At 50.2% G+C, this 23507-nt stretch overlaps 2 protein-coding genes across 2 annotated transcripts in view; one reads left to right on the top strand and one right to left on the bottom strand.

Annotated features, from left to right (window-relative positions):
- NT5DC3 (5'-nucleotidase domain containing 3) overlaps positions 1 to 19370 on the top strand; it is a 94443-nt gene extending 75073 nt beyond the window's left edge. Inside the window, exon 14 of the mRNA XM_060656578.3 lies at positions 19120 to 19370. Within this exon, the coding sequence (XP_060512561.2) occupies positions 19120 to 19168 (49 nt within the window). The 3' untranslated portion in view covers positions 19169 to 19370. The remainder of the gene's footprint in view (positions 1 to 19119) is intronic.
- STAB2 (stabilin 2) overlaps positions 1 to 23507 on the bottom strand; it is a 164291-nt gene that overhangs the window by 2201 nt on the left and 138583 nt on the right. The window contains exons 56-68 of the mRNA XM_060656580.3: positions 22234 to 22383; positions 20391 to 20495; positions 19055 to 19162; positions 16963 to 17156; positions 15421 to 15562; positions 10544 to 10677; positions 9518 to 9683; positions 9267 to 9373; positions 7089 to 7208; positions 6098 to 6238; positions 4738 to 4845; positions 3470 to 3598; positions 2275 to 2391 (exon numbers count right to left, since the gene is read on the bottom strand). Coding sequence (XP_060512563.3) covers positions 2275 to 2391; positions 3470 to 3598; positions 4738 to 4845; positions 6098 to 6238; positions 7089 to 7208; positions 9267 to 9373; positions 9518 to 9683; positions 10544 to 10677; positions 15421 to 15562; positions 16963 to 17156; positions 19055 to 19162; positions 20391 to 20495; positions 22234 to 22383 — 1721 coding nt within the window. The remainder of the gene's footprint in view (positions 1 to 2274; positions 2392 to 3469; positions 3599 to 4737; positions 4846 to 6097; positions 6239 to 7088; positions 7209 to 9266; positions 9374 to 9517; positions 9684 to 10543; positions 10678 to 15420; positions 15563 to 16962; positions 17157 to 19054; positions 19163 to 20390; positions 20496 to 22233; positions 22384 to 23507) is intronic.

The following is a 23507-nucleotide window of genomic DNA, read 5'->3' as shown; positions in this document are numbered from 1 at the left end:
GCACTATACGAGCTTAAAAATGGGGCGATACAGTATTTCTGTAATGTTTCAGCACCACCTTACAAGAATTCAACAACCATGACGTCTTGAGAGGAAGGGCGGCATATGTTCACGCGCAAAACAATCGCAGCAGCTCTCTGGCTGTGCTTCCTTTTTCATGAGGGTTCTAGACCAACAGCCCAGATTCAAGTTATTTCCTTCGGCCTGAGTGATGCCGTCAGCTCCCTCTGCTGAGGTACATACTAGCTGCCAATTCTTATCTTTATATAAAAAGAAGCGTTAAATGTTATCACTAGCTTCTCCCTCCAGACCCGGTAATAGATGACAGGTAGGATGTACCTTCCACATTCAGTGTGAATCAGGTACCTTGCCATGGGCTCCCTCTGGGTTGAAGTCAGTGGGGCCCCAGCTAAGCTCAGAGACCACTAATTAGAAAGAAACAAATGGTTATTTCTTGGAATACCAGAGCAGAACACGCCCCTCTAGATGTAAAAGAGCTCATCAAAGTGAGATAGGGCAACTGAAGGACTCCATAAAAATCTGCTTTTGCTCCTTTCCCGCGTCTCTTCTTGCTAGGACCTGCACCCCCACCCCGCTCCACACGTGCCTCGGAAGGCACATCCCTTATGACCTCCCTGTCAGGCGCAGGAGTTTATGATTTCTCTAGAACAGATAACATCTAAGGTGAGAATGACTGGAGTAAGCCATCATATGCTTATTCCAGACCACCTGATCTAGACACCTCTACGCCAAGGCCCTCTGGCTCCAAGGACTAACACCTGGACCCTCGTCTCTGTTCTGGCTGTTTCCTGGAAGCCTGAGAGGACGTGTACGCCAGACCGCCATCCTCCGTAAAAAACCCCAGACCCAGAACAAAGACTAGACTGACGCTCCTTTCCTGTCATGGCCTCCCGGGCACTCCGTCTGCATCTGCTCTCTCTGTATGTTCAATAAACTCTGCTCTCACTTCCTGCTGGCTCGCATTTGATTTCCAGGACCAAGGAGCCTCTGGGCTGGTCCCGTGGGACCCGGCCCGCTGGCATCCAAAGGAACAAAGCTCCGAAGGCAAGAAGCAGCCCTGACAATGGGCAGAAACCTTTTGCTGACAATGTAAATAGGTTTATTTAAAAACATTTTTTTTAATGTTTATTTATTTTTGAGACGCAGAGAGAGACATGGCATGAGTGGGGGAGGGGCAGAGAGAGAGGGAGACACAGAATCCGAAGCAGGCTCCGGGCCCTGAGCTGTCAGCACAGAGCCCAACGCGGGGCTTGAACTCACAGACTGTGAGATCATGATCTGAGCCAAGGCCAGACGCTCAACCAACTGAGCCACCCAGGCGCCCCAACTTTTTTTATTTATTGAGAGACAGAGCATGAAGATGGGAGGGGCAGAGAAAGGGGGAGACACAGAATCTGAAGCAGGCTCCAGGCTCTGAGCTGTCAGCACAGAGCCTGGCACAGGGCTCGAACTCACAAACTGTGAGATCATGACCTGAGCTGAAGTCAGATGCTCAGCCAACTGAGCCACCCAGGCGCCCCTAAAAACATTTTTTAAAGTAGGTTCCATGCCTAGCATGGGGCTTGAACTCATGACCCTGAGATCAAGAGTCACATGCTTGGGGCAGCTGGGTAGCTCGGTTGGTTGAGTGTCCAACTTCAGCTCAGGTCTTGATCTCAGGGTTCATGAGTTTGATTCCTGCATTGGGCTTGCTGATGTCAGCACATAGCCCACTTCAGACCTTCTGTCCCCTTCTCTCTCTGTCCCTCCCCCACTTGTGTTCCCTCTCTCAAAAATAAATAAAACATTAAAAAAAAAAAAAAGAGTCGCATGCTCTACCAACTGAGGCAGCCAGGCACCCCAACAATTTAAATATAAGTTTAAAGCATAACATGAGAAAGAAAAAAACCCTGTTTCGGGCCTGAGTCTTATTTTGCACAGGCTCCCTCACAAATGTGTGTGGCAGAATGAAGCTCAGGATTTGTGCATGTAACGTGTCACTTCTCACCTGGTCACGAGGTTGGGGGTGGGCAACCTCTGGTTCTCCCTGATTACCTCTAATTGTTGGAGACTTCAGTCCCCCCGAGAGAACTCGGGGACACTGAACAGCCAGCATGGCTTCAGTCAACTTGCAATACTGGCTTTTTTAGGCTTGTTGCCCCAAGAATGTTCTAGAAATGTGCTTTTCTTGGTGCAAAGCTTTCCACTTGGATTTGCTGAAAGACATTATTTACCCACAACTGACTCTGGTTCTAGGTAAAGAAGCAAACTCACCATGAAGGGGTCGCAGGAACGTTCTGGGGGAGCAGAGGGAGTGCTCTCATACAAGGGATTTGGTATATTCTCAGGCTGCGGCTTCCCAAGAGCTGCAACGTTGATATCCTCTTCGGACTGCTCAGAAAGACAAGCAGAGGCTAGAGCCAAGATGTCCCCAGGGCAGGAGCGGCTCATTCAAGCCAGCAGGAAAAGCCAGCCATGCCCCACCTCCCCCTCCGGGAGCTTGGTCTTTGTAACAGTCCTTGACTGGGACCAACATGCACCACTCGGAAATGTTCAGCGTAGTGACTCAATCTGTCCGTCCAGGTGTCACCACCACCCAAATCAGCGTGTAGGGTGTTTCCCATCCCCTCCCCCTTCCCCAGGAAGTGTCCTCACGCCTGTGCCCGCCAGTACCCAATTCCAGCCAGGGTAACTGCTATTCCGACTTTCATCACCCTGGAGTGGTTTTCCCTGTCCTTGAACTTGACATAAAAGGGCTCATACAGCATGCACACTGTTGGTAAAAGTCCTGGAGCTTATTAATAGGCAGGTGACCTGTTATGAGGAACCGGCCTGCCACCGGGGCTCTGCACCGTCTTCACCAGGCAGGTGTGGGGGCAGCCGGGGCACAGGGTGGGCCGGGCGGGGGCAGAAGGCACATGAGGGAAGGTGCTCAGCCGTGGGGTCGCTGCCAAGCCCAGTCCCCAGAGTTACCTATCCCCTGCTCAGCCAAGACCTGCTGACCCACATTGGGCCCAGCAGTTCAAATGGGGTGACATCTGAGGCTGGCTGCACCGTGGGGCCTGACCGTGCAGGTCCCGACCCTGTCCTCCACCCTCAGAGTCAGCCGGCCTTGAAGCCCCCACCGATCACAGTGGGTGCTTGTCTCCCGACTCCTCCAAGGTGAGCGACCTTCCGGGCGCCTGGTGAATGTGCCTCCAAGCCAGACCCCTGCACGGAGGCTCCGAGAGCCAGTGCTGCTGGCAGCCCATCGCCCTCCTCACCGAAGCCCCCTTCGGCCGGGAAGAAGGGCTTACGGCTGCACCGTGGCTCCTGTCCCAGCCGGAGACCCCCCAGGACGTGGGGGGTGCGCGCCAAGCCCCCAGCTACCGGGTGAGCTCAGTGAAGCCACCGGTCAGCTGAAGGAGCCCAGAGCCAGGGGCTGGAGTGCAGAGAGCGCCCCACCACCATGCTCCCGTGTTTCTCTCACCTCAAAATGCTGGAAGCCAATTGTTCTCCGGTTTAGTCGAAAGTAAGAATAGGCAGCCAAAGCGGCGGCTCCGATGATCAGGATGGAGGCAAAGAATATCCCTGTTCCCAAGCCAGCGTGGACTGAGGCCTGCACACAGAAAGGGGAGGCGGTGATGCTTAACACGGTGCCTTCCGAGGAGAGGGGTGCCTTCTGGAGCCCACCCCATTCTTGCTGGCCTGAGGCATCTTGGGGGCCAGTTGGGATAAAAATAAAGATAAGACAGGTAACCTGTATTTAGCCCTTGCCACTGCCAAGGTCTGTTCTAAGGCCTTTCCAGTTAAACCTAGAATAGTTCCAAGAGATAGGGAGTTATTACTGTTTCTGTGTTTACATGGTTGGGAGGGGGGCGGTGGTGAGGCACAGAGAGGGTAAGTGCTTGCCCAATATCACACAGCCAAAGAGGAGTAGAGGTGGGCTTTGAACCCAGCCTAGCTTTGGAGCTTGTGCAATTCCCCAGTATGCTATGGCGCTTCTCAGTAGCCAGCTGGGCTCACCTCTCCCTCACACTTTTATTTTTTATTGTTTTAATTTTTTTTAATGTTTATTTTTGAGACAGAGAGAGACAGAGCGTAAGCAAGGGAGGGGAGAGAGAGAGATAGACACAGAATTGGGAGCAGGCTCCAGGCTGTCAGCACAGAGCCCGACGTGGGGCTCGAACTCGTCAACTGCAAGATCATGACCTGAGCTGAAGTCAGACGCTCAATCGACTGAGCCACCCAGGTGCCCCTCCCTCACACTTTCAGAAAGCAGAATGCTGACACCATCAACCAGCCAACCAACCCTTATAGAGCCCGTGCTGTGTGCCAGGGACTATCCTAATTATTTTGTATTTTTGACTCCTAGTTCTCCCAAGAACCTGGAGGTAGGCATTATGACTCCTATTTTGCAGATGAGAAAAATAGGGTTCAGGATGTTCTGGGATTTGTCGAGGGTTGCATAGCTGAAGAAGTGGAGGGGCCAAACCAGAGCTCAGGATTTCTTAGACCCCTTCCAGTGGCTTCTCTGTTGGCCCATTCATTCAACAAATATTAACGGTGGCAGGGGTTATGCTGCTGACGTGCGGGAGCAGGAGTGAGATGAACCAGGGCCTTGGATCCCTGAGGCCAGCTGCCGTGGACGTGGGAGGCTCCTCCGGTCTCCAGAGGAAAGGAAACAGGGCTTCTAGGGACAGTTTGCCTCTTAGGGAGTGGACGCCGGACCCCCTGCCAGGAACCCTGGATACTCACCAATGGGGCGGGGGGTGCCTTTAAAGGCCTGGAAATGACATGAATGATCCCATTGGAGGCAAAGATGTCCCACTGAAGAATGGCTCTTCCGTCGACAAACCTGGTCTCCTGGGGAAATGAGAGGAGGAGAGAAGGAAATGAGAGGAAATGAGAGGAGGGCTGGCGGAGATCTGTGGCCATCTGCCTCTTTTCCCCACGCGGGCAGCCCCTCCATAGAAGGAAGTTGCTCAGTTTCTCCGAGGTCCTGCAGTCTGCGTGTCAGACCTGTTGCTACCGACAGGCAGCGCAGGACTTCTGCTCACCATCTGGACAGCCCAGAACGCATTAGTTGCCCTTGGGCCGAAAGGCAGATCTAATGGCTGCAGGGAACCCTAGGGGCCAGTCTGTCCTGCCTGCTTGTCTAAGAGATAAGAGCTCAGAAGGAAAATGGTTTGTCTAAGACCATCCGGGTAGCAAATGGCAAACCCTGAGCCTCTGAACTTCGGGTCCACTGCTCTACGCACCACCCCGGGCTGTTAGAAAATGGATTTTCAAGTGATCTAGTCCCTTGCTAGTCAGAGCGTGATCTACTGTCTTGTGGTGGTGCGTATCACTGAGAGTTCATTAGAAATGCGGAAACTGAGGTCCCCACGGCCCACCTACTGAATTCGGATCTGCATCTTCCCAAGTCTCTAGGTGATTAAATGCATCTTAAAATTTGAGTAACCCTGGTCTAAACCACTAATCTTCAAGCCATTTGTCAGGTAAAGATGACAAAGCAACACTCTTTGGGCACTTGCCCCACGTCATGAACGACTGTCACACGCTGCGAGCATTAATCCACGGACTCCTCACAAGTGCCTGTGATTCCGGTGCCACGGCGGTCACGGTCACCACTACCGCCACCACCAGTCACCATCACCATCATCACCGTCAGTATCACCACTATGTTAGTCGTCAAAACTGACGCCATCACCACCATCTCCAAATGCCATCGTAACCGCCATCATCGTCACCGCCATCATCACCCTCACGATCGTCGTCAATATCCCCATCGTTGTCATCACCACTATCATCAGCGCCACCATCAGGAGACAGAGGCGGAGAGTCAGAGAGCTTTAAGAACGGCTTCACGTCAAGTTCCTCACTCATTACCAGCTTCTGGGGCTGGCGGTCAGCAGCGATTTGCCTGTCAAGGGGCAGGGGCTGCCTAAGGGCGTGGTGTGCTACCAGGTGCAGCTAATACCTTCCCTAGACTGCAGGTTTAGAGTTTACGTCCGGTCCGCGTACTAGTCGCCAGCTATTAAGCACCTACTGTATGCTAAGAGCTTTGCATGTATTATCTCCAGTTCTGCCAGGAAATCCAGAAGATGTCTCATACCAGTTGTTGCTGGTCCTGGCTAGAGGAGATGAGCAGCTGGCTTCCCAGCTTAGTTTGCAGGACGGTACCGTTGACAAGATCTTCGTAAAAAAAGACGCTGACATTGGCAAGGTGGTGCTCGATGTCCCGCCCAGACAGCGTCTGAGAGGAAAGGAGAAACACGAGAATGGTCTGTAGAAGTCAAGCAATTTTGTCTTTAATAATAAGGATGACCCAGGAAAAAGAAATCACTTCTCATGGCCTTGGTTTTCTGCTTCCGTGTGGAGGTAAGGAATGTCAGGTTTTTCTCAGGCTTCTGCTCGTCTGGGCTCTTGGCCAGAGGCTCACACGTGGCTAGGCTGTGGCACCGAATGTCATGTTCGTGAAGACTGGGTCTTGAGTGGGTAACAGGGGGCCGAGCTACACTCCTCTCAGCCCTTGGGTGGTCCGGGGCCGGGGGGCAGGGGGGGGGTGCTGTCAGAGCCTGCCGCCGGCCACCTGTGTGGAACTGCCAATCCCTCGGTGACGTGTCGGACGTTAGTGTGGCAGACTGGTGACATCAGCGACTCTGGTTGTTCCCCCTCCTGCATTCTTGCCCTTCGCCTTGGAACTCTGAGTGCTCCCCACTCTGACTTTGGGCTCAGCCACATGATCCGTCCGGGCTAAGGGCACGTCAGCCAATGTGACCGACGGGGGGCTTGGAAAGTGCTGGCAGGACTGGGCTCACTCCTGATTACCGCTTCCTGCCAGCACCACCAGGACATGCCCGGGCTGGTCTGCTGGAGGACAGGTGGCCCGTGGGGCAGAGGCCCAGGCAGGTCGGCCTCGGCCAGCCGACAGGCCATCACAGACACGCTAACGTGCCTGGTCGAGACCAGACCCTCCAGTTGACCCGCGGACGTGTGAGCTGTGTAAATGTGCGGCCACTGAGTTTTGGGGTGACTTGTGGTGATAGATACTGATACTGTCTAGAAGTACTTGTCTAAGGCACAGACACCAGGCACTGCCTCACCTCGTTTTCCCCCAGCCCGCCGTTCTGTGGCACAAAGAGGGTGCTGCGGATCGATAGGTCAGTCAGGTGTTTCAGAAATGCCCGGCCTCTGGCCGAGCTGTTGGAATAGGCCAGCACTTCCTGGGGAGAGGAAAGAGCGATCGGTCCTGGTGTGCAGGGTTGTGGGGCACCACCCATCCCGGACCCTTCCTGACGTTGGCCCCCGCTCAGGCTGCGTTTCTTCTGACTGCTTCTCCGGAGAGCCTTAGGGGCACTTTTTCTTTCCTCAGTGAATCCTATGGGCCTAAGTCACAGCCACATCACAAATAAATAAGTTTATTCATTTATTTTGAGTGGGGTTGAAGCAGAGAGAGAGGGAGAGAGACAGAATCCCAAGCAGGCTCCATACTGTCAGTGCAGAGCCCGATGTGGGGCTCAAACCCACAAACCGTGAGATCATGACCTGAGCCGAAATCAAGAGATGGAAGTTCAACCTGCTGTGGCAGCCAGGCGCCCCCACAGACCATTCTTAACTTGGCCGCCTGTGCAGTCCTTTTGACACATGAGGTCGAATCTTATTGAAACCTTGCAATGGTCTGCATTTCACTCAGAGGAAAAGCCAAAGGCCTTACAATGGCCCAGGAGGCCCAACCCATCTGGACCCTGTTGCGGGGCCCCGCTGGCCTCCCTTTCCCTCTGCTCTAGCCACACTGGCTTCCTTGCTTTTCTTCAGACTTGTGCAGCACACTCTTGCCTTTCATCCTTTGCCCGGTTGTTCCTTCTGCCTGGAATGTTCTTGCCTCAGATCTGCGTGGCTAACTCCCTTTCTTCCAATCACTCTTTCCTCAAATGTCATCTTCCCACCGAGGCCTTCCCTTATCACTCTGCAAAATGGGCACCCACAGTATATATAATCACCTTCTAGTACTCAATACTATTTACTTATTCTGTTTACTGTTTACTTTGTGTGTCTGTTTGGTTCACTGATATATCGCAAGCACGTGGTAAGCAGTCGCAAATACTTGCTGAAACATTATAAGAACTACGTAGTTCAACTTTGCCATTGTGTTGACAGGGCTACTGAAGCCCAGAGAAGTTACGGACACACAGCCAGTGGGTTTTGTTCTGACACTGTTTTCTCTGAAATGTTGGCACAAGCCAAGCCCATGCACCACAGCAACATGAGTTTGAGTGTTTGTCTTTGGTGCGTTTATGGTAATCCTGAATGTCAGAACCGTTAGATAGATACTGTTTGGTCTATGGATAATGACTCACCATTTTGGAGCTCTTGGTTTAACTTCTGTCCTGATCCTGTAAGCCCTATACTTATGCCCAGTCCCCTCTCCTTGGCTGTGCCCTTGACCTTGGGAAGCCTCAGTTTCTTCATCTACAAAATGGGGATAATAGCAGAAGTGACCTCACGAGGTCGCGTGAGAATTTATTCGTACTAACAAGTGTTTAGCGAGCACCTTCTATATGCCAGCCACAAGGCAGAGAAACTCCTTTCCCTTAGGGAGCTCACGTTCTGTGGACTGAGTTAAAAGTGCTCTGAAAGGGTTCATACATGCACAGTGCAAAGTAAACGCTCAAGAACTGTTAGCTATTCTTGTTCTTTTTCTTAGCTTTGTTCTTTGATCAGTCAGCACCAAATCCTTCTCCAACTGGAGCTTTCTCTTCATTAGGCCTAACTTGTAGAATACTGAAGTGACTGTAAGTGCAACGCTAAGTGTGAGTTGAAAGTTGACTCCACGTTGGTAATTTGGCTCACTGTCTGATCACCAGGTAGGCCCCACTAACTATGCCCTGCCCTGTCCTCGAAGACAAGAGAGTGTCTCATTCCTGCAGATCAGACTCTTAAGCTGCTCTGGATGCAAAAAGAGACCATGCCAGCTAGCCCCAGTGTGGCAGTTTCCACGGGCTGGCCACAGTCTAAGTGCGTTACAAATACTAGCTCATTGATGAGGCTGGTGCTGTCATCCTCTCCATTTCCTCCATCCTGAGGAAACTGAGGCCCAGAGAGGAAAGTAACTTGTTGAAGGTGGTGCAAGTAAGTGGCAAACCCAAGCTTCAAGTTCTGGCAATGTGGTCCACTGCCCGTGCTCTTAACCATGACCGAGAGCCTTTGGCTTCTTTCAAGGACTTGCCTCTGTACTAACTGCCTTCCTCCCCTGAGGCAACCCAAGCAGACGCGGTACGTACCCTCAGGAAGTTTGTCAGCGAGGGGAAGGACATCAGGACCTGCAACAGATTCCCACTGCACGAGAAGCCATCTCCCACGTAGCCAACCTTACAGGTGCAATTCACATCTGGAGGGCAGGGGTACACAGGGTCCCCCTCCGGTGAGGCAGGGGCCGCGGCGGCTCCAGCTCACCCTTGGGGATTGGCTGGCAAGGCTGAGGGTTGCTCAGCGGCTACGTGGCCAGAATCGGAAGCGTAGCTGGGGTGGTTACCTTTCATCCGATAGCAGAAGACGTCCCACGTTTCACTCTTGTTGTTTCTTGGTCCATAGTCTATAATTCCAACGACACCGGAGCCACAGTTCTGGGAGGAATAGGCTGTGGGGTAAGCAACCCGCCCGCTCTCCAGCCAGCCTGCAGAACACAGGTGGTACTTGGCCTGTGGGGGACACACGCGGCGGTGATCAGTGGGTCAGCTACAGTTGAGTGTTTGGTGTGAGGTCCTCTGCCTCATGTCTGATCCTCCCATCGGACTGTAAACTCCATGGAGCCAGGGTGATGGCTCATTTTGTCTATTGTACCCCTGTGCCTGGAACACAGTAGGTTCTCATTAAATTGTTCTTGATCAATTCATTGAATGGATGAAAGCGGTACTCTTTTTTTCTTAGAGGGACCCACGTCCTTCACACTCATTTCTCTTCTGTCCGTTCTTGAATTAAGATTTCCTATCAGTCATCTCCTACCTGGTTGTATCCGAGAGCTGGGGCAACCCCCTCTTATGACCTTCACAGCCCCTCCAGACATTTCGGAGAAGCTCGGCTGTTTTGTGGGTTCGGGGAGCTCGTCGGCCTGTGGTTATTGATCTCTTTCTGGTTTTTAGCTGTGACACATGCGCTCCCAGTCTGTGCTTCTGCCTTGGTGGATGAATGTCATGGCAGAGAACAGACGTCTGGAGTAAGGGCTGCATCTGAATACCGGGTCTGCCACCTCTTGGCTGGCTGACACCGGGCACATTACTTAACCTTTCAGGGTCTCGGTTGCCCTGTCTATAAAATGGGAGGAGTGACACCTACTTCCAGGGATGCTGTATAGATGGATGGTATTGCCAACAAAGCACCTACACAGCTCGTGCCACGTAGTACGTGCCCAGTGGACATGACACGTTGATAGTATTGCTCTAGGAGGACCCTGCATTCCCCTCCAAGAAGGCAACAGCCCAAGTCTCCCTCACGCTAAGAAGAGGCTGCACCCTGTCCCCTGTAGCCCCTGCCTGCATGGTACCCACGAACTGGGGACCACCTTCTGAGCGTAGGAGAGCTGGTTGTAGGTTGCCATGGTCGCGGCTTCGTTGGCACAGGCCTCTTTGGCTTTGTCAAAGGTCAACTTATACTGGCCCAGTGGGGAGCGTAGATGGAACACTCCAACGGTGGCGTCTAGAGAGGAAAAGAGAGGAATTGTCCAGGTCAGCCACCTGGTGGACAGGACTTCCAGCAAAGAGCTCTCAAAGCTGAAGGCCAGCCATATCCCAGAGCCACTCCCCTTCCAGGGATGTCGAAACACAGCATTTAAAGTATCTATCTCTTTTCTGCAAACTGGTGCAGCCACTCTGGAAAACAGTATGGAAGTTCCTCCAAAAATTAAAATATGAACTACCCTATGACCCAGCAATTGCACTACTAAGTATTTATCCAAAGGATAGAAAATGCTGACTCAAAGGGGCACATGCACCCCGATGTTTATAGCAGCGCTATCAACGATAGCCTAATTATAAAAATAGCACGTTATTGTAGAAATTTGGGCAATACAGAAAAGTAAGAAAAGAAATAAACAAAAATCACCTATAATCTTACCCCCTAAAAATAATTTACTCCATGGCTAAATTTTGGTGTACTTCCCCTAAAGAATTTTTACTTTCTTTTGGTGACTTTTTATTTCGATATAATTTCATACTCTTCTAGTCTTTTTACCTCTGTGTTTACATGTCATATACATTACAAATGTGGTTGCATACTGCATATAGAGTTTTTAGAAGTCTTTTTATTTTTATTTTTTATTATTATTTTTTAAGTTTTTATTTATTTATTTTGAGGGAAAGAATGAGGAGAGGAGGGGTGGGGGGGTGCAGAGGATCCAAAGTGGGCTTTGTACTGACAGTAGAGAGCCCAAAGCAGGGCTTGAACTCACAGACTGTGAGATCATGACCTAAGGCAAAGTTGGAAGCTTAACCAACTGAGCCACCCAGGTGCCCCCAGAAATCTTTTTTTTTTTTAAACTTAACATTAAATCATGATGATTTCCCCATATTATAAATTTTCTTGGGCAATATGATTTCCCCCTCAATACTTAAAATTTAATAATTTTTGTGAACTTTACAGACATGAAAGTTTTTGCCAAGGACTCTATGTTTTTGATTGCCACTATGCCCTTAAAAAGGTTTTCTAGCCATTTCTCCCCTAAGATACTGAAAGATTTATCATGTTTACTGGCTGATATTTTAGCCAGACAAGGAATGCAGAGACCACAAGTAGTTCAAGAACCAAGTCACGTTTTTACACTGTCAAGTTCATTATCAAATGCCACAAAAAGGGCACTTTCTTCCCCCAAAAAAGAGCTGAGTTCAAGATCTTCTTTGACTCTAGCCTAGTAGCACGATCCACAGGCTACATGATCCTGTCAGCCTTGGGTCTGAAATGCAAGCACTTAACAGCATAACAGCTTGGGTAACGACAGATAACCTTGTCTTCTAACTAAGACAACACGATTCGTAACAGTGCATTTGAGTGGACGCGTAACAGTATATTTGATCATCCTTTAGTGTTAGATATATGTTATTTATAATCTTTTATGATGTGAAATAATGCTGAGATGGTACGTTTATCTTTATTCCCTCCTTAGTTTGTTTCTGGAGGATGGGTTCCCTGAAATGGAGCTACCGAGTCTTGGCATGAATTTAAAACAATTTTTTTAGCTTTTTGTTAAGTTTATATTTATTTATTTTGAGGCAGGGGGAGGGGCAGAGAGAGAGAGAATCCCAAGCAGGCTCCGTGCTGTCAGCTCAGAGCCCAGCGTGGGGCTCAAACTCATGAACCGTGAGAGCACGACCTGAGATGAAATCAAGGGCAGGACGCTTAACCGACAGAGCCACCCAGGCGCCGTAGAGCATGAATTATTTTAAGGCTCTCAGCACACACTGTCACATTGGTTGCCGCAAAGGCTGCACCGGTCTGCCCTCCTCTGACCCGGGAGAACGGGCACATCCTCCTGAGTGTGGGATGGCTCTGTAACTGTGCCACAGGGAAAGCTGGGGCCTTAGCCCAGTGCCATCCTGTCTTGCTAAGGGTAACCGCTCAGCTACAACAGAAGGTGGGTCCAATATGATACCTGGTCACTTAGTAACACCGCCAACACTTTCTTGGCATTCATGAGCCAGCAGAAGAGAAGAGCCCCCTGGAGAAGATGGATGAACTGAATAAGTTTCCACCTGTGATTGAGCCATGGAACAGGCAGGGCTGGCCGAATGGATCGTGTCCTCCAGAAACAAGCCAAGCACCTTCTAGACTTCCTACTTCTTGAGGCAAATGACCCACAGATCAACGTCCCGGTTCCAGCTGCTCATTTTGGCCCCCATCCTAAACAGCAATTGCCTGTAGAATCTCTCTGCTTGGCAGTTTTACCTTGAACACAGAATGTCCCCAATGGAGCTTCCAAACTTTGTGCCATGTTCCCTCCCATCTGCTTTAACCCAACCACCATTGGGTTTGCTCTCTCGAGATCGAAGCCTTACGTGACTGACTTGTCCGCACTCTCTATGCCCACTGCGTGCCTGAGCTCACCCCTCTTCCCAGGCGAGACCCTGTTACCTTGAGGTCATTGCCTTGACAACTTTCAAGTCTCTGCCACAGTCCCAGGCCTCTATTAAGCTTCTCTGAAGACTCCCTCTCTCATCTTACCTAGAGATCTCTCCCATCCCTGACTATTCTTTGAAATATTGTGGTGAATATACATAACATAACAATGTGCTTTTTTGACCATTTTAAGTGTGTAATTCAGTGGTATTAAGTAGATCTACAATGTCATGCAATCATCGCCACTATCCATTTCTAGAATGTCTCCATCATTCCAACCAGAAACTCGGTCTGCATTAAATAATGACTCTCCACCCTCCTCCCTGCAGCCCCTCGTAACCTCTATTCTACTTTGTCTCTATGAATTTGCCCGTTATAAATACCTTATATATGTCCACAATATTTATCCTGTTGTGTCTCGTTTATTTCACATGGCATAATGTTTTCAACTTTCATTCATATCACAGCACATGCCGAAATTTCCTTCTGGATAATATCCCACTGTATGAATAGGCTACAGTGTGTTTATCCGTTCATTTGCTGATGGTCACTAAGGTTATGTCCATTTTTCGGGGAACATGGGAGTACAAACATCTGTTCGAGTCCCTGCTCTCAATTTTCCTCTATTCTTGCTCTCTCACTGCACTATCCATATGAGATAAACTGCTGTCTTCTGTTTTATTACTTGCCTTTCCTTGTCTTATTAATTTAAAAAATGTCCTCAGCTACATGGGCAATCTCCTTGCAAGGAGACAATATCATATATCCTATGTATTTCAGTTGCTTACACTTCTTCTATCTCATCCTCAAAAGGGATTTGAGGTGTCTTAGGATTTGATACATGTTTATGGACCACATGCTTGTGTCCCGCCCCCTGCCGCAAATTCATAGGTTGAAATCCTAACTCCTAATATGTTGATGTTAGGAGGTGGGGCCATTGGGAGGCAATTAAGTCGTGAGGGTAAAGCTCTTTTGTGTGGGATTAGTGTGTGTGTGTGTGTGTGTGTGTGTGTGTGTGTGTGTGTGTGTGTTTAAAGTAATCTCTATGCCCAACATAGGGCTTAAACTCATGACCCTCAGATCAAGAGTCACATGCCCTCCTGACTGAGCCAGCCAGGCATCCTGGATTAGTGCCCTTATAAAAGGGACCCCAGAGAGCTTCCTTAGCCTTTATGCTGCATAAGGACACAAGAAGAAAGCAGTCTGCAACCCAGAAGAGAGCCCTCCCTAGAACCTGACCATGCCGGCACCCTATTCTTGGACTTCCAGCCTCCAGAACTGTAAGAAATACATCTCTGTTGTTTATAAGCCATCCAGTCCATGGAACTTTGATGTAGCAGCCTGAATGCACTAAGACAGTACATAACGGGTGTTAAATCAGTAATTATTATTGAGCTATGGAAAAACTGCTTCACTAAAATGACCGTGTCTGTGAAACAAACCCAACCCAGTCAGAGACCTCCCATAAATCCTGATTGGCCAGAGCACATAACGTCCTGAGTTGCTTTCTGAACCACTGAAACCCTCCCTGCGCTGGCTCAGAACTACGTGTGTGGCTGGGTCCTTCGTGGATTTCCTCTGCTAGGTTTCAAGATGCCCTGTTGTCTGAACCTCTACACTTCCTGCTTGGCTTTTTTACTTGACTGCGTGTGGTGATTCTTTCATTACACCTGTGAGCTTATTACAAGCCATTCAAATCATCCTTGGAAGAGAATGCCGTAAATGCCAATCGATGTGTATTATCAAAACAACTGCTAAGAAATTGTATCTTCGTGTGGCAGGGGCTTCCTCTCTGTTGTTAAACCCTAAACTATGCTCCTTAGATTCAATTTCGATCAATGGTTGCTAAGCAACTTGGGGAAAGGGCGCATCAGGAAAAGTCAGGACAGATGACCTTTGTGCTCCATCCAGGTTCTAAGGCTCAGGGTCCAGATCTGAGTTTATTCCACTCCTCCGCTACGGAAGCTGGCTACCTCCTTGGGCACTGGGTCCTGGGCAATGCCTGGGCTGTTTGGCCGTGGTTTTTCATTGTGTTCCCCTTTGCTTTTGCACAAGTCCCTCCCCCAAGCCTGACAGAGACTAGGGTGCTTTGAGGGGCGCCTGGGTGGCTCAGTCGGTTAAGCGTATGACTCTTGATCTCATGGTTTGTGAGTTCGAGCCCCGCGTCGGGCTCTGCACTGAGGGCACGGAGCCCGCGTGGAATTCTGTCTCTCCTTCTGGCTGCCCCTCCCCCGCCAGAGCGCTCGCTCTCCAACAAATAAACATTGAAAACCTTCCCCGAGCCTGACAGAGACCAGGGCGCTTTGGGCCAGCAGCCCCGGCCGCACTGACCTTGGAAGTGGAGGTCGGTGCAGCTGGCAGCGGCATGGCACAGCCCGTTGTCCTGCAAACAGCGGTCCACCGGCAGCTGCTCCGGCTCGCAGTCCAGCCCGTCTCCCACGTAATGACTCTTGCACTCACACCTGTGCTTGCCCTGTGGGGACAGCGGAAAAGATGAGATGCCCCTCTTCTAGGACCCCGGGACCCCTCCACGCTCTGCGGGCCACCATCCGGCACAGGAGATGCTCAGCAGCACCAGGAAAATGCCTCTCCTGTCCAGCGGGAACAAGGTAATGGCCACGTCTCAGGTCTGCACAGGCTCATGAGGAAATGTCATAGCTGAAATGTCACCTCCTCCGAGAGAGCATCCCTGGCGCATTAAATAAAGCAGCTGTCCCAGCCCTCTCTAGCACACTGGCCCAGTTTATGTGCTGCCCCACTCTTGGTGCTTTCTGAAAGTATCTCGTGCATTTGTCTCTGCACTGGGCATGACCCCCTCCCTCCACCCCTGCATAAGCTCTTTCTTGCTACGTCCCGGCACCTGTGACGGCAGACAGTAAGTGCCTGGTGACCACTTGCTGAATCAGTGAATGATCTCATTTAATCCCCATGACAATTCTGTGAGGGCTGTATTATTATTAGGCTCACTTAGCAAATGAGGAAACTGACACTCGGAGAAAGTAAGTAGCCAGCCCCGGGCCACAGAGTGTTAAGTCTGGGAGCTAAGGCTCAGGGAGGGACTCCAAGTTCAATAACGGACTTTATTATCCACCATCTTCTCTTGCCAATGGATAAACAGGGCACCAGGGCACGGATTCCACTCTCCATATACATTTAAATTTATTTATTTTGTGTGTGTGTGTGTGTGTGTGTGTGTGTGTGTGTGTGAGAGAGAGAGAGAGAGAGAGAGAGCGAGCAAGCATGCATGCAGGGGGAAGGACAAAGAGAGAGAGAGAGAATTCTAAGCAGGCTCTGCGCTGACACAGTGCAGAATCTAATGTGGGCCTTGAACTCACAAACTGTGGGATCATGACCTGAGCTGAAATCAAGAGTCAGACGCCCAACCGGCTGAGCCACCCAGGCGCCCCCGATTCCACTCTAAAAAGCCTTGGGTGAGGGCGCGAACCTGCACTTTTCCTGCTACTTCTCACCAACATTTTTTGTTTTAATAAACTTTTAATTTTGGATAGTTTTAAATTTATAGAAAAGTTGCAAAGATAGCAGAAAGAGTTGCCATATACTCTTCACCAGGTTCCCCTACCTTGCCTTCTTAGATAACCATAGCACATTGGTCAAAACTAAGAAGTTAACAGTGGCACATTGCTATTAACTAAACAATAGGCTTTATGTGGATTTCACCAGTTTCCCCCTAATGTCCTCTTTCTGCTTAGAATGCCACTTTGCATTTAGCCTGCAGACCTAGCAACACACGCACTGAGGCGGGAAGGAAGTTGAGGAAGAGGCCGAACATTAAGTGAGGTGAAGCCAGGCTGAACAAGGTGCAGAAGGGCTCCCATCCTGGGGGCGGGGGGTGGGGAGGGACGAGAGACTCACCGGGCCGGTCATCTTGCAGGTGGCATGCTCATGACACCCTCCGTTGAGGCCGTCGGCGCAGGGGTCTATCTCTATGCAGCTGCGGCCGTCCCCCTTGTAGCCCTTCTGACAGCTGCAGGAGACCCTCGTGCCCTTCTGGGAACACTTGGCGACCTTAGCACAGCCCCCGTTGTTCTGTTTGCAGAAATCCACAACTGCAGGAGCAGAGGGGAGACAGCTCATTTAAGCACTGTCTGTGCAAGGTGGGCTTCAGATGGGGGCATGGGCAGCCCTGGGAGTGGCGTTGGGACGTAAATGGTCCCCGACATATTGGGGCCTTCTTTCCCCATGCCCAGTGGCCTCTGTGCTAGCCTTTGCAAACACTGGTATCCCGTGGCTGATACCCTCAAAGACCAGGCCTGATGATATCCGCCTACCTCTGGCCCCTTTGTCATATACCTCTAGGCTCCATTTTGGTAGTAGTTTTAATGTTAGGACAGTTTGTGTGTGTGTGTGTGTGTGTGTGTATATGCGTGTGCAGAGTTAGTGCACTCTTGAGTACTTTGTGAGATGGACATCATTACCCCTATTCTACAGATGAACAAACTGAAACACAGAGAATTTAACTGATCTGACAAAGGCAAAACAGCGGTAACGTGGTAGGGCTGGGATTTAAAGCCAGGTTGGTCTGGCCCCAAAGTCCATGCATTCCCCACTGTGTTGTGCTACCAGTTAGGACCTTTGTTTTCACCATCTCTCAAATTTCAACCCAATACTAGATTTAAGGGGTAGCTGGAAAGCCATCTGATTTCTCTTGCCTGGCTTTTTGCCTGGAGTCGTGGCAGCCACTTGAGACTTTGAAAGAATAAACATGAGGACAAAAGGCCTTCTCCAGGATAGCAGAGTAGAAAGACTGAACTTGGGTCTTTGGTGCCATTGTTGAGTGACCCACTTCCTGGCTGCCTTGTAGCAGACTACAAAATAGCAAGTATAGCAAGAGCTCATTTCTGTAAAGCAAGTATCTCTATTTGAATATTTACTCATGAAAGAAGTTAGAAAGTACATGGGGCTGACACTAGTAGGTTTCTCCCAATGTCTATAGTCTCCTTTTTCTACAGCAATGGAGTTTTAGCTGGGCTCATGGCTGCCCAACTGAAGACTACATTTCCCAGGCTCCTTTGCAGCTAGGTCTGCCGGATGATGAGGTTCCAGCCAATGCTATGGGAATAGACAAAATTTTTAGCAACTTCTAGGTGCATCCTTAAAGGGAAAGAAGTTTGCCTCCTTCCTCTCCTTCTCCATCCTGCTGCCTGGGATGTGCTGATGGTACTGACCCTCTCAGGCCAGGCAAGTGAACGATGGCAGAGCAATAAGATAGAAGGAGTCGGGCTCCCAGATGTCCTTTCAGACCTACGTTAGCTCTGGATGCCTCCATTCAAACTATTATATGAGATAAAAATAAACATCTAAACATCTGCCTCGTGTATACCACTGTTCCTTTGGGTCTCCGTGTGGGTGGAGCTGTATCTTAACTACTAAATACAGACATTGCCAAATTCAGAGTGGTTCTCTCCAAGCGATGAGTGTAACTACTAAAAAAAAATTTTTTTTTGAATTTTGAGGGGTGGGGTAGGGGCAGAGAGAGAAGGAGACACAGAATCCAAAGGAGGCTCCAGGCTCTGAGCTGTCAGCACGGAACCCGACACGGGGCACACATCCACAAATCATGAGATCATGACCTGAGCCCAAGTCAGAAGCTTAACCACCTGAGCCACACACGCAGGTGCCCCAGTAAATGTTTTTTTGGTTTTTTTTAGTATTGTAATGTAATTTCTGAATTTTTTTAAAAGTCCAGATTTGTGGAGTTACAAAAACACTATAAAGTAAAGTGCCTCACTTTGAGTGTGTGCAGCGATTTCAAAACAGTGACCTGGGAGGTCGGCAGGTCAAGCATGAGTAAACCCACTAAGGAAACTGAGTCGCAGAGACGGGAGGTATGGGCAAAATGGCCCAGGCAGGAGTGGAAGGGTCAGGAGGAAGTCCGGGCACTCAGACCATGTCCCGCTCCGCTCCCGCACTGCCCTGCTGTTTCGCACGCGCGGACAGGACTCACCTGTGCATGTTATTCCGTCCCCTTCGTAACTCAGGTTACACTCACACGTGTTGTTCTCCTTGCAGGTGGCGTCAGCTGAACAAGGAGGCATGCACACTGGGGGCAAAACTGTAAATAAAGAGGTCCCTGTTCATCACGTGCCTGTGGTGGGAAGACGTGGGACCCTCTAAGACTCGCTCTCCAGCCTGTCACTGAGTTTCAAAAGTGCCCCCTCACAGTGGGAGCACAGGGTGATTTGCAAAGGTTCCTCGCAGCCTGCGGATTCTGAGACTCCAGATTTGCTCCTTAATATTAAGACATTAACCCTGAAATGTTACTCAGATTAAAATGTAATATGTCACCTTTATGGGCAACCAGCTAAAGCTTTATACCTCAACAAGGATGAATTTGGCAGAGTAGCTCTTTGGCCCTAAGGGCACAGGGTTCCAGAAGGAGATGGTTAAATCAGAGGAGAAATTCCATGGCTTTCTGAGGGCACCACTAAGCTTGGGAGAAGTCCAGAGCTTTGGTGCGTGAATAGGACTGCAGTGTCAACAGGTAGCAGGAAGCCATGGGGTGGTCAGGGGAGGGGGCAAGGTGGAGGAAGCTGAGCTAGGGGATTCTGGAACCTCAGGTTGCTTAAACCCATAGGAAGAACTTAGTCGTGCCCTTCTGCCCCCTGCGATTCACAGTGGAGGATTCACCCTTCACATCTCGGGCCTTCAACCAGAACACAGGGCTCTGGGTGGACGGGAGGACCTTCCACCAAAACACAGGGCTCAGAATGGACTGGAGGCCGCAGAACTCTGGCCGCTCACGATCCCAAGGGAGCATGATTACAAGGGGCCACAATCCTAAGGACCATGATCCTGAGAGGCCATGATCCCAAGGGGCCACGATCCTAAGCACCATGATCCTGAGGGACTACAGTCCTAAGGACCATGATCCCGAGAGGCCATGATCCCAAGGGGCCATGATCCTAAGGACCATGATCCTGAGGGACCACAGTCCTAAGGACCATGATCCCAAGAGGCCATGATCCCAAGGGGCCACGATCCTGAGGGACCACTCCTGCCCAGTCCTGTATCATTTGCTCGAGGTGGGCCCTTCCATGGTTGCAAAGGACTGCATGCTGGTTTCGTGGGTTTGAGTTAAATCCATTCATCCAATTTTCCTGCAAGTCCCCAAACCTCCCGAGGCCCAGGGCCACATATCCAAATCATCTTTTCCTTGTGGAAAGGGAAACACCTGCTCTGTTTTCTTTAGGTGTCACTCAGACCCCCAACGTCAGTTGGATGCTCTCAGAGGGGCCGCTGCAGCACGGTGCTGCCGCCAGCTGACCACTCCCATGACAGACCTGTCTGAGTGTCGCAGAAGCGCCCCGTCCACCCCGTTTCGCACAGGCACTGCCCGGAGCCCGCGGTGCCATCGTCACACTGTCCGTGGTCTGAGCAGCCACAGGCTGTAAAGCAAATTGGAACGTGGTCAGTAATCAGTGATCAGGCATTGAAATCCAATCGGCCAGCTCTCTGACCACCCGTTGGCTGTGCTGTCCGTGTGGGGGGCACCATTCCTTCAAACGCTGCACAAATAATATATTCGGTGGCTATCATGGGACAGACATGACTCGGCAATGAGGTTACAGTGAGAAACAGAAGACATAAGGTTCCTGTTCTCAGGGGCTTACAGTCCAGGAGTAACTGGCTTTGAACATGTAATTACAAACACAGTGAGTGTTATAAGCACAGAAGCAGAGGGTGTCATGGGGTTTGTAACTGAAGACAAGGGGGAGAGAACCTCATCGGGGGCCTCCTCACAGAGAAATCCATTGACAGTGAGATCCTCAAGGTATGGATCAGTTCTTCCCCTTCTTGCCACCTTGATGGAGGACGATCATCCCAGCCCAGGGCACCACCGGGCCACCTAGACTGTTGCATTCAGTTCCCTGGTGTCGGCCCTGCTTCTGCTCTTGCTCTCCTACGGCATATTCTCAGGGCAGCGGAAGCAACACTTCCAATGTGCTCATGAACCCCTTCCCCTCACCGCTCCCCCCACCACTCACAGTCCTTCACTTAGAAGAGATGTTGTCTATTCTAAGGGCTGTCTCTGGCCGAGAAGCTCTTATGTTACCTGGCCGCTGGTGACCTTCAGATTTCATTTCCTTCCTCTCTTTCTCTTCTTTGCCCACTCTGCTCAGCCACCCTGGCTTCTTTGCTGTTCCTTTCATGCCAGGCCCACTTCTGCCTCAGGACCTTTGTGTTTGTTCATTTCTCTTCTAGGAAATCCATTCCTCTAGTCTGCACCATACCATAGAGCAGCCCTTGCCACAAGCGGCTATTTAAATTTAAATTAATTAAAATTAAAAAAAAATCACTTCCTTAGTCACACATTTTGAGCGCTCGGTGGCCACACATAGCTACTGGCTTCCATTCCTGATAATAGAGCTACAGAACATTTCCAGCATGACGGAAAATTCCTTTGGACTGGGCTGTTGTTGGATGTCCCTACACCGGCCCCTCACCTCTTTGAGGTTTCTCCTCAAATATTCCTGGTGTGAGATGTCTTTTAAAACAGTGCCTCCTTTCCTTCTCCATCCCCATCACCTGCTTCTTTTTCTATCTTTATAACTATCTTTGTTTCTGCAGTTTTAATCTGTTTCCTCCCTTTGAGTGTACGTTCCTTGAGAGCCAGAATTTGGCCCCCTTCCAACACCACTGCATCCCTACAACTTAGGACAATTCCAGGCTTCTGAGAAAGTCACTTGGCCTCTTTGTGCCTCAGTTTCCTCATCTGGTAAGTAGGGATCGTAACAGTACTACCACAAAGGGTAGTTGTGAGGATTAAGCAGTAAAACACACCTGCCTTTGTGCGTAGGAGGTGCTCTAGAAACATTAGCTACCAATATTAATAAGGACTCTAAATTCATGTTGGTTGAATGAATGAATGAATGTTGTTCAGCCACAGCTTGTCATGATGGCTGCAGGGATGTGGATTTCACTTCTGGAGGTGAGGCTCTTTCCATGGATGGAAACTGGGAGACATCCAGGGAGGGAAAAGCGGGTGAAGGCAGGCAGATGGGAGGTGGGTGGACGGGGAGAGAGGGGAAGAGGGATGTTTCTGGGCCTGGCAGGTGGCGTGGACGAGGACAGGGAACACAGCGGCCGAACAACAGGCAGGGGGAGTGGGAGCCACGAACGTACGCTGACAGTCAGGCCCGAATCTCCCGGGCAGGCACAGCTCACACGCCGTCCCGTTGAAGCCGATGTGGCATTTACACTCTCCTATGCCCGAGTACTGATCGAGGCAGACCCCCCGGTTATTACAAGGGGCATCCGCTCCTCCAGGGCAGGCTGGAAGAAATGAAACGGCAGTGACTCGACAGCCTCCCCAGGCCCAGAACCGCTCGGCACCTTAGTAAATGTGCTGCTGACCTGCCCTCAGCTGCGGGGCTGATATCCACTGGCCCAGGAAGACCGTGGCCCCGGGGACTCACCCACATAGTGTCACGGGTATTTGGGGCAAGCCAGTGGCCTCTGGAACATGAATTTAAGTGTATCTGATAGCATTCTACCGAGGCAGAGCGATATGCTGAACCAGGCACTGTATTTAGGGGTTAGGAGCTCTGGATTTGAGTAGATCTGGGCTGAATTTGTCTGAGCTTCAGTTCTCTTAGCTCCAGATGGTGATGATGGTGACGACACGGTGCCCACTTGATCTGTATCACATTGTGACTGAAGATCAAGTAAGTTCCTGTAACCGAGAGTGCTTTAAAAAACATAAGGCACCGAACAAGTAGAAGGGGTGACACTGGTTTTTGTGAAAAGCGCACACTTAAGTGATGGAGTGTAGACGGACACTGGGTGACTGCGTGTACACCCTGCCCAGGATTTTCTTAACCGGACCACAGTGAATGGAGTATCCATGGTGGTTGAAACCATGGCTTCGGGAGACACTCTGTGGGACCTTGGGCTTGCTGCTTATCCTCTCTCTGCCTCTATTTTCTCATCTGTAAAATGGACATAATGATGGCATCTACTTCTTAGAAGTCATTGCCAGGTTTAAATCTTTTTTTTTTTTTTAATGTTTATTTATTTTGAGAGCGAGAGTGTGAGCAGTGGACGGGCAGAGAGAGGAGAGAGAGAGAGAGAGAATCCTAAGCAGGCTCTGACAGCACAGAGCCTGATGGGGGGCTTGATCTCATGATTCAAGAGATCCTGAACCGAAAACAAGTGTTGGACGCTGAACTGACTAAGCCACCCCAGGCGCCCCTTGTCACCAGGTTTAAGTGTATTGCCATATATGGGAAGTAGCACTCAATAAATGTGCTTAATTAAAACAATGTGTGGCAGATGGGAAGGGCTTTTTGTTATTCAGCTATTGTTGATGTATAAGTGGCTAGAAGTTCTGTCTATGTAGAGATTTCAGGATGGGCCAAAGTGTTCTTTGGCAAGGAGCCCTTTCCTGGCGAGGTAAG

This window comes from Panthera onca, chromosome B4 (genome assembly GCF_046562875.1).
Source record: "Panthera onca isolate mPanOnc1 chromosome B4, mPanOnc1 haplotype 2, whole genome shotgun sequence".
In the NCBI taxonomy this organism is placed as follows: Eukaryota; Metazoa; Chordata; class Mammalia; order Carnivora; family Felidae; genus Panthera; species Panthera onca.
This window is presented reverse-complemented; position numbering and strand designations above follow the sequence as displayed.